Source organism: Opisthorchis viverrini (assembly GCF_000715545.1).
Source record: "Opisthorchis viverrini unplaced genomic scaffold opera_v5_602, whole genome shotgun sequence".
Taxonomy (NCBI): domain Eukaryota; kingdom Metazoa; phylum Platyhelminthes; class Trematoda; order Opisthorchiida; family Opisthorchiidae; genus Opisthorchis; species Opisthorchis viverrini.
Window position 1 is genome coordinate 100,801 of NW_008752264.1, and position 10,618 is coordinate 111,418.

The window sequence follows — 10,618 nt, forward strand, 5'->3', positions numbered from 1 at the left end:
GTATATATATATATATATATATATATATATATATATATATATAATGCCGATGAATGGTTTGGACTATGGCAGTTATCTTCAAAACAGCTTAAAAAAGCAGTGGTCTGAAACACGGAGAGACAGGTGAAAATATTACCTGGACACGTTGTAAATTCAGTCTCTCGTGCCTTCGCAGACCGTACAAACGAATCAGCCATAATCATCGGCGTACAAGCAACGTCCACACCATATTCACGAACCAACAAGCGGAATGGTAATCTGTAGGCAAAAAGGTGGTCAGTAAAACGAAGATGAGCATCAGCGTTCGGGTAATTCACTGGATCCAAGACAGTTCAAAAGGAACTTACTTTGAAAATCGAACCATCGGTGCTGCAACGCAAACGAAAGGAGTGTCACTTTTGCGATAGGTCTCGAATATGTCCATCCATAAGCTGACAAAAGGGAAGAAGTCGCGGCAGTCAGTTAAAATAAACGACACGGTGTACTCATCCCACGAGAAAATACGTCTGGGGAATTCCAAAATCTTTCTTGGCTGAGGCATTGTTTCTGGTGGGATGATGACCGATAAGAGACGCACTATATGTATCAAGGATGAGAACGATGAAGTTACAATTATGTCAGGAAGTTTTTCAACATCTATCACGGAGGTGAGATGGAGTTTTCAATTCATCTGAATTGAATGCATTGAACATTCGGAGTTCTTTCGCATCGAAGTTCACGCATACTGACACCAGCATAGCCAATCTACATAGCAGTCGTCGGGCCCCGTCACTTAGCCAAAGAACCACTAAAGGAGATAAGAAATTACGAGGTTGTAGCCCTTTACAACAACTAAGACGCTGACGATGTTGAGTACTCCAATGCTATACACAGCACAAAAGTCAAACTGTCATCGATGGAACGTGTGAATCTAAACAAAAAGTACCGTCCACCAGGTGGCTATCACAACCGTTGCGCCAAAGACATCATACCAGAGGCACACGTGAGCACCACTTTAGTTCACTAGTGTACAGACTAACGAGGCCATAATAACCTGAGTTGCATATGGACTTGACGAAGCTATTCTGGAACTAGCGAACAAACGAGTCTCTGATTGAAATCATGCTTCTGGCCATGCTGCAAGACGGACCGTACAAACACAAGGACATCAATCCATACACGCACCAACTACACACGTGCCACCTACTATCAGTACGAATTTTCATGGACTAGATGAAGAATGTTAAATTCGGAGTTTTGTTTCGAATGATTTTTGGTAAAAACTTTACAGGTTGCACTGGTTAGATTACACTTTGTTCTCCCCTTAGCTTAGTCAAATGCTAAGTAGGGAACTTCAACAGTTTGACCCAGTGAACTTCGACAGCTATTCTACGAATCTAAGTAAGGGAGGTTCAACTAGAACTCGTACCATGAAATTAGTGTGAAACAGCAGTTTTGCCTATCAGGCACAGTTTCGAAAACCACTAATGTAATGGGGAGGCATGAAACGTTTGAACTTGGAGCAGAAGTCATCAGGCTATACAACATCACATATCACGCGTTTAACCGAGCGATTAGTCAGAGAAAATTCCAGACCATATCGAACCAGTGAAATTGATGCGGTATGTAGCTGTGACCGCGACCTGAAAAGCATCCGACTGAAAGCAAATAATGCCAAACAAAACGTGATTAATGGTTTGTATGCAGCTATTGAAAGTCAACATTACTCTATTCTGACCTCATTCCAGAGATTAAACGGGTCCATCACTGGGTCTGTGAAATGTTTTCAAGCCACGTGAAAAAACATGTCTAGATCTCATGTATCCCAGCCGCCAGAAAATCAAGAGTTGTTCCGCTGAACACTAGACAGACGGGGCCCAACCCTTTATGGCACAAGGACTTAATAATCTTAGATTTTCACACAAAAATCCTACCATTTTAATGCCGTTTCAGAAAATCAGGAAACCTATCATCGGTGACACAACATTCTTTTGTCGATGCCCAGGTGGTTGAGTAGCATTACAACGTGCACATAAGGGTGAATTGAGGCAACACGTTAACAAGGCGCTGCTATGCACCGAAGTATGGTTGCAGCTGCTGAAATACTTCCATATTGACGATCGAAGTGTTAACCAGAATTATTCCTACAGCGGTAATATCTACGTTCAGTGTGGCTTCGGTACTTATTCTCAACTTTATCTGTTTTGTGCCTGTGCAATAAAGACAAACTGCCGTTGGTGGACTGTGATAGTTGTTTATCAATTCAACTACGCCCGAATCCTCACAACCGAACTTTGGCCAGCCGATTTTGCTCAAAGCTCGCTCCTCATTTGATAATAGGACACACAAGACCATATCTTCCGCATTACCTGAACAATTAGTTGTATTAAATGACCTTTGCCCGAACTAACAGATCTTTCGTACACGCCACGTCTGCGTTACCGTAATCGGTTCACTTTTATCACATTCAGTCATTTGTATGAACTGTAACGTCCAGAGAGGAACCCATTGAAAACGCGCTTTCGCTTTGCGGTCCGTTTTCTAAGATGGAAGAATGCTACGTTTACACTATAGATTATTGGATTACTCATACATGAGATGATGCCTCAAGGTGTGGAATGGTTATGGTTAAGTCCTGAAGGAGGAGTCTCGAACGGATGATACGAGCACTATTTAACCCCTCTTAGAGGGTTTCCGAAGCACTGAGAGTAAGCAGCCAGTCCGAGAGGCGTAGCTTAGGCGAGGCAGCCATAAAGATTGATCGCAGGATGAGGACTTGTTAACCAGCCTTAACGGGTTCCCCATTTTGAAGAGTGGCGGCACTGGCGGAATCTGAACAGTTCCGCTGTTTCGAAGTGCGCACGATTGTTCTGGGTGTTCCGCACAAAAGAGGGGGAAGAATGAGAGTTGTGTGTATACCTTTGTTCGTTATAACCGATCAACACGATAACGTGAAATCATGGTGAATCGTTGGAGTAATGTGTTCCTGTCAGCTGAGTCTACTTGACGGGATTCTGAAGGCCGATTTCAAAAATCTTTTAGGGCCAAATAACTGCAAAATGGAGAAGCATCGTGCTGTGTGGTAAGTGACACTTCGGTTTGCTAGACACGGTGAACCTCCAAAGTCGAGATAAGGACTGTTGGTGTACCGATGGCCTACTTAAGTATGCTTGAAGGCGTACGGCTCCCTTGCTGTCTGCCACTGAGTGATCAGAATTCTTCCTAAGGCTTGCTTCATTGACGAGGACCGACACGTGTTACACACTAAGAAATGGTACTCACAAGCAGAGTGCAAACTCTCCTAACTTAAACCGTCCCCGACTGACTGTGATCTTATTTTTTATAACGTTGTGCTCTGTAGGCCTCATGCATCAATACAGATAATTTCACACCTGATGCGTTCAATAAACTTGCATAAAGGAGAGGCACACAAGTATAGGAACAAAACAGTGACCACGACTAATAAGCGCAAAGTTTTCAGACTCAAAGATATCTTTGTGGATTTAATCTTGCACTCAAATGATACAAACTTCTGGAAGATGCTTAATCTCAGGTGAAAAAAGACAGAAAAATTCCCTGGAGGATATCAAATCAACCATTTGCGTTTAAAGCCAGTAAGTCTAGCAAAGCTTGCAGATACGCACGTTACCGCAGTATCCAACGGTAACATACAAAGCGAAACAAAAGGTTTCTCTGAACGAAGAATAAAAGAACCTCTACCACAGTAGATCTGATAAACCATTTACTTTGACTTTGAAGTATTTTGCGATGGAATTTCCCTCACCAGTTTTCTATTTCCTCAACATTCGCACATGGACAACAACCAGAATTATACTCATATCAAAAACCTCTTTTTGTGGTTCCAATAATATACCGCCCTACTCCATGCAATTCAGTCTTGCTTAGAGTGTTGGGGAGGTCGATAATGGGCATCAAGCTGCTAGTTGCTTACTTAACGCATCAAATTTGGAGCCTTAGACAATCGAAGCAAAGGCGTTTGCAGTCTTCAGGAATGACTTTGATACATCCGGCAGAACTTTACTCTTCCAGAGCTTATTGGGAGCATTGGACCCATTCTGTAATTCTTGCACGATTATTCCACTGAGCATAACCAGTATGCAGAAAGTAGCGGCAAAAGCTAAACCACGACTGCAGATAAGTAGCATGTGCCAAGAGGGATCGTCCTTTTACTTTTTCATATTTTTCAAAGAGTTTTACCCGTCGACGACTCAAGCAATGAGACATGACGGCGATATCTCCATTTGGTATCATCGAAGCGTTTTTTAAGTAGCGCTCATGTGCATTCTTACACCGGAATCGCTGTCTGTAAAAAACCCACGGTCCTGTGTTTGGCTCGACTCGGATCTTAGCTCTTGTTTTTAGGATATATATATATCCATAGGTACGTGAAGTGCCTATTTTGCGTTACGCCTACCGGGTGCACATAAACGGATTACCGGACGAAAACACTAGAGATAAGTAATCACCTGAACTAACAACTGTAGTGACGGAGACGGATTTCCGTCTGCTTGGTGAACTTACTCCACATCTCGTCAGATGAATAGAGATCTAAAAGACGCACACACGACATTAGTCGACACAAATCGGAGCGGTTTCTGGCCAAAACGCAGAAAAAGGCACGCACACTGATCGCTTCTAACTAACATTTGACTTCAGAACACAATTCAAAGAACGTGATGACGGACCCGAATGAAGTCGTCCGCAATTGACTGCAAAAATATTTGAGAAAGATTGCCCATGGTATCCGAAATGTTGGACCACAACATCTTAGCCCTTGAAGCTGCTTCTTTCAACTTTCCATAAAGCATTACGTTCCTCTTTGAATCGGTCTCTATACAGAAGAACCCGAGACATAGAATCGCCATAAGAAACAAGTTTTTCTGTGTACAAATAGCTTATCGTTCATATAGATCAACGAGCTGATTGTCACATTGAGTGCTGACGCCATAAAAAAAGCGTTCAGCTGTAGCGCCCTTCCGGTGCCTAGCTGCCATGCCACCCGAAGGAAGCACGAGGGCTGGGATACTGCCAGGTTGCCCAAGCCTAGACAGGGAAGTCGAGTGGCGGAGGTCGGATTCGAAACACGAACCTTCCGGTCAGTAAATTCGCGCTCTAACCACTTGGGCCATCTCGCCCCAAGCCATAAGCACTGCTGATGCACTATCCGATCATATGAACCGGCTCCACTCGATTACATGACTTGAATTCGCGCAGGATAAACTGATAAAAGCACACATGAAGGCATATTGCAGTTGAACTACAAAATAAGGATAATGAAACTGGAACATACGGCCTCGATATTTATCTGGTTACGAATGAATGCTACCATTGTTGTGCCTCGAACCGACACTGCCGTGAACTGGTGGGCACAACTGATCATACGACTGTTTTTCTGTGGCTTAGTATCCGCTAAAAGTTTGCCCTTTGTAGGGCAAACAACTGACGACGATTGTAACTGAATATTTTCTCGCCGATTTTCATTTTAGGTTTGTAAGAGCTCATAAATCTAAGAAAAGTCAACTGCAGTTAAAATTACAAGTCAATCTCCAGTCCTCCAAGTCAAATAGATATATGTCCTGGACTTCTGGTTTGAATCAGTGTCTGATAGCGTGCCAAGCAGGATTGAAACAGCTTAAATTAGGATCCATTACAACCGGACGCACTAATGGACTGAAGGAGACCAGAATCTCCTCGAGTTACGAGTTAGAATGCTTTCTGTATCCTTCGGTTTTCGTCGGAATACCTGATGGTAATGATGACAACCCTGAGGACCAATAAAATTAAGGTGAGGTAGTGATCCCACCTATTTGTGAAGTGATTACGTCTGCGTAAGGTTTATATGCACTAAGAGCTGAAATACATTGCTCGCTAAAAAAGTGCACATAGGCTATATGCCGCTGGAATGCCCAAGTAAATCGATTCAACAAGGGATAAAATATACATCCGATCCTTATGCTTATTTGACGAATTTACTGAACGCTCTCGATGACGTTACCAAGTCAGACAGTGTGATTCTATACCACAAGCGGTGACGCGCTATGACGCCTAGCTGAACTTTACCGTTTGAATTTAAAACGCAGCTATGTACCAAAGCGATAACATAAAATGATGCAACTTGTGATAAGACGCCCGAAAGTCATATTTCTCCATTCTCTGAAAGACAACGAAATGCAGCCTCGCAGCACAATGGCCTGGATAGACAACATTCGGGATGCCAGATAGTTCACTAGCGCACTCTAGTCTCATCGACTCAATTCAGTGGTGGAAGTGGTCAAGGTAGCTGCATATCCGAGCGGAGCTCCTATCGCTAATGTAGGGTCACGCTCGACCAGACGGACGGACAAGATTTGCTTTAAACCACATGTCTCGCTAGGATGCGCCACTAGATGGAAAGTTCATCCGAGCATCACGATGTCAATTTGAGGTAGGATAATCCATGGGTATGTTTGAGTTCTGCAATTTGGGATTGCAAGCTGTCACGCTTGACAACGTATCGGATGGCTTTTAGTCAACGGGCAGATACACATAAATCCACGACTCACTTTCACTTTCGGCGGACAATGTAGACGTGCTACCGAGTTTGCTTCCCCTAGCTGTGTTGTTGGAACACTACTACGGGGAAGTCTTTGGTGGACGAGTTCGGCTTTTGTAATGATGGCGTTCCCATAGAAAGAATTTCGACTTTAACGAAAACGAAGAATTTGAAAAATTTCTTCCAGGTTCATGTGGTTTCATGAACCGACTGCCCATGCTAACTGTGAAACTGGCACAGAAAGTGCGTAATAAAATAAACAATTTAGAACCTAAATAAAAAGATATGACGTCATTTCTGCCAAAAGTTCGATTTCGTTACGTGGGTGAACTAAACTCTCTCTTTCCAACAACTTTGGAGCTAAACTTAAATTAAGTACACTCGATTACTTGACTTTAAGTGATTTAGCCCACCGGTTCACAACCGCTATCTACCGCAGTAAGAAACTTCACAGTCGACTGATAAAAGCATGTTAGGACCGAGGGCATAACTGGCTGATACAAGCGCACACGAGCTTAGAGCCTGAAGAGCTCGGTAAACAACTCGACAGAAAAAGGACGACTTGGGAAGCATGAGTGTATTTCTGCGCAAAAGTTAAAAATAAGCAGTGAGTCAAGGGGCAAAAGAAGATTAGCTGTAAGAATGACAGTTCTTGAAAGCACGTTCACAGTTTCGGTAACGGACTGAATGGAGAGTTCACCGGCCAGAGGATGGAACAAACAACCGCTTCAGACGACTTTCAAACTCCTCCACAGTCATTCGCATGTACTTATCCCGATGCGAAGTGAACGCAACATTCATGGAGCGGGACCAAAATTGGCTGTACGCCGGGATCAAGTCAGCAATCAGCTGACGCTCCAGACAGTCACGCAGCTCTCGATCGGGGATGGAGACGCTTGAGTGTTGGCGCACCAGCGTGTTGAAACCGGAGTTGAATTCCTAAGGACAACCAAAACAGTTGGCTAAGTGATAATATTGACCAATCTAGCACCAAGCTAGATAAAGGTAGAATAGCTACCCTAGTGATTTAGGGGCGATCAAACTAGCGGAAGCCAATGTTTAATATACAGGATAACAGCGCGATAATTTAGCTGAAGAGAAGACCATTTCAAATGCACATAAAAACAAAGGACTTTTCTCCTGTCCTGGTTTAGGGATAAAAACGAATATCTTGGGTGCATATACATATGGGACGAACACCGCTCAGTTGGACATATTTCGGTTCTCTTCACGAGATTCCCCAACAGAAGAGATCCATTGTAACCGGACTTGCCTGTCTATATCGAGGTATGAATGTCACTTACGTGCCACAGTGACTTCAGCGCTGCACGTTCTTTTGCATCAACCTGTTGGGAAAACAGCAAAAATAACGTACGACCGATTTTAATAAGAGCATGGGGTGACAAACTCCATCGACAAACGTTCTTGTTGGATAGAGCAATTAAGCAACAACAAACAGCGCAGGTCACTCACATTCCGTGAATTCCCCAATCGACGCTCATCGGGTATCTGAAGCAGACATGCACATCTGATGGGAACAATGCCAACGAGGAAAAGAAGACATAAGGAGGGATGGAAATCAGGAACACAACTGCACTGCGTACACTACGCATACAATCACACTACGGTAATCATGACAAGTTTTGTTCGATGGTTAGAATTTACACTGCAAACGGATGTACACAAAAGTAGGGATTGAGGTTTCCATGAGGATGCCTTAATGAAAATTCAGATAACTGTTGAAAAGTTTGTAGCCACCTGTAGTACGTAGGAAGTAACGCCCGAGGAATTGGATTGGAGATGAATGATGTTCATACATCATGTCAAAAAGTGCCTGCTCAGGTCTTGTCCAGGGTTCGTGAGTTTCAAGCACAGGTGAGCATTACTGATACAGATGATGTGGCTGTGCAATGCCCTCTGATTTCTAGGTAGGGGCACATTAGGCCACGTTCAACGGAGCCTAATTACCTAGACAATCCCGAAGCTGAGGTCACACGGGGAATGTTGGTTACTCCAACTACAAGCAATAGATTGCATCATGGTTCACCACAAGTTCAGTATGTCCAAACGAGACATTTTCAAGAGAAAGTTTACGCGGTTAACTAAAACCCAACGGTCTCGAGATACCGGTGAACTTCTTATTTTCTAGAAAACTAGGGTATGCATTCAAATGATACTGCAAGATATTCAGACACATGGCCTTTAAGCAACCCACCAATCAAGAGCATATTTTATAAGGAAACTACTGAGTTCGGACAGGTTACCAGAACTCAGTGGTTATACTGGTGAATACAACCATAACTCCATAGGTTTTATTTAGGTAGCACTTTCCATCGATGTTCTAGTTCATTGCATAAAGTTGGTGACTCCAGGACACTACTACTTACAAATAACAGCAACAACAGTCCAGTCAGTAAAAACCAGCAAAAAAGCCGGTGTTCCTTCATAAATTTTCAACAGCGAAAGCTGAGGTGATAAATTCTGCTTTATGTTTGTGGGAACCCAACGAATGTATGCTGAATGCTGTTCAGTAATCATAAAACTGACCGCCCATCAGCAACCTAAAGTCGGTCGCTCGAGCGAACTACACTCGACCAGTAACTATGAGATCAAATGACACCACGGGTGAATAATAGACACGCTCAGCTGTAGCGCCCTTCCAGGGCCTAACTGCCATACCCCCGAAGGAAGCACGAGGGCTGGGATACTGCTAGGTTGTCCAAGCCTACAAGGGAGCAGGTCCGTAGGCTTGCACCTTAACCAATGAGCCATCTTGTCACACTAATGACTGCATATTTGTTGACAGTTTTCATTGATTACGCACCTCATCTCCATTTCACAATGAAACAAAAAAAGACACAAAAGGCATGAGTACGACCAGAGTATGGAACGATAACACCCATTTGACCGTGACGCAGTGACAAGCATCAACATGCGTGGTTGAAAACAAAACGAACAAGTATTCAGGATTCATCTAGAGGAAACACAAATGAACAGTTAAACTACGCACTGACTGAGCAACTCCCGTGCAACGTTCGCGAAAATCGGCGCTAATACAAAGTGGATAATCAAAGCATACGAACATGCAGCACCTAAGCGGAATCATGCGGGCACCTATTCTCGATAAACCTGATGCACTGAATACAGCACCTTTATGGGCAGACGTTCACTATCAGCCGAGACATCCACGACAGACAAGTGGGAAGTTTGTCTAAGAGAAGAGTGATTCAAAGTTGGTGACAGCATCGAGGCGAGTGCAGCACCGAACTGTGAAGCACGGCGTCGAAGAGAACCTGAGGCACAGTAGTCGCTAGAAGGTTGGAGTCGCAACATGACTGTTACCCTGTGGAAAGAGTTTATATAATTGTATTAATATTTGTAGTCAGGCATGGGGGGTAAAGGCGCACTCCGAAAACTAGGAGAAACTTTGTTGGATATCTCAATACTATGTGAAACGTATAAACGGGAACCATAGGAACAGTGGGTATCTGGCAAGCAAGTGCCTAGGTGACTCCGACCATAAATCTTGTCTCAAGTGTGTTTGTTCCAGCTTCCCATTCCGTTCACGGAGTATGAGCAGAAGATGAAGAGGGAACACTCAAAATTTCATAAACACCATATTTTGTCCAAACCAGATATTAATGCTGTGGATGGGTACTCATTTCAGGCACAAATCACCGGGATTGCAGCAGTATTTTTTTAAGCTGCGTTGATTCAATACCAACTGAATAAATGCTCGCGTCGACCGAAGGAAACCAAAAAAGTCTAGTCCATATATTTCTGCATACGTTTGAATAAAATACAATTTGAGTGAAAGACTAGGAACTCTACTATACAGCAAGCAGGTTTAATAAAATGGCGAACCTAATGGGCAAAATCACATACGTTCGTGAGTATCGTCCACGAAGATCATCCAGAACTGAGCTGATGGAAGCAACACTTTCTGGTTTGTAACTTTGAATAAAACGGTGTATCTCCGTTCTGAAAAAAAGGTGTGGAGTATTAACGAAATGGACAGCCAGACGGACGATTGACGTTGGGTACGTGGAACCAAACACAAAGTATCATCATCATCATCATCATCAA

At 43.4% G+C, this 10,618-nt stretch overlaps 2 protein-coding genes across 2 annotated transcripts in view; one reads left to right on the top strand and one right to left on the bottom strand.

Annotated features, from left to right (window-relative positions):
- The window catches only part of T265_15558 (hypothetical protein), a gene marked incomplete at both ends in the record, with an annotated part of 76,293 nt that overhangs the window by 33,286 nt on the left and 32,389 nt on the right, over window positions 1-10,618 (top strand). The gene's annotated exons all lie outside the window — the stretch shown is intronic.
- T265_15557 (hypothetical protein) overlaps window positions 1-10,618 on the bottom strand; it is a gene marked incomplete at both ends in the record, with an annotated part of 68,654 nt that overhangs the window by 22,135 nt on the left and 35,901 nt on the right. Inside the window, 5 exons of the mRNA XM_009178602.1 lie at window positions 114-258; window positions 348-532; window positions 7,837-7,878; window positions 8,006-8,060; window positions 10,418-10,513. Coding sequence (XP_009176866.1) covers window positions 114-258; window positions 348-532; window positions 7,837-7,878; window positions 8,006-8,060; window positions 10,418-10,513 — 523 coding nt within the window. The remainder of the gene's footprint in view (window positions 1-113; window positions 259-347; window positions 533-7,836; window positions 7,879-8,005; window positions 8,061-10,417; window positions 10,514-10,618) is intronic.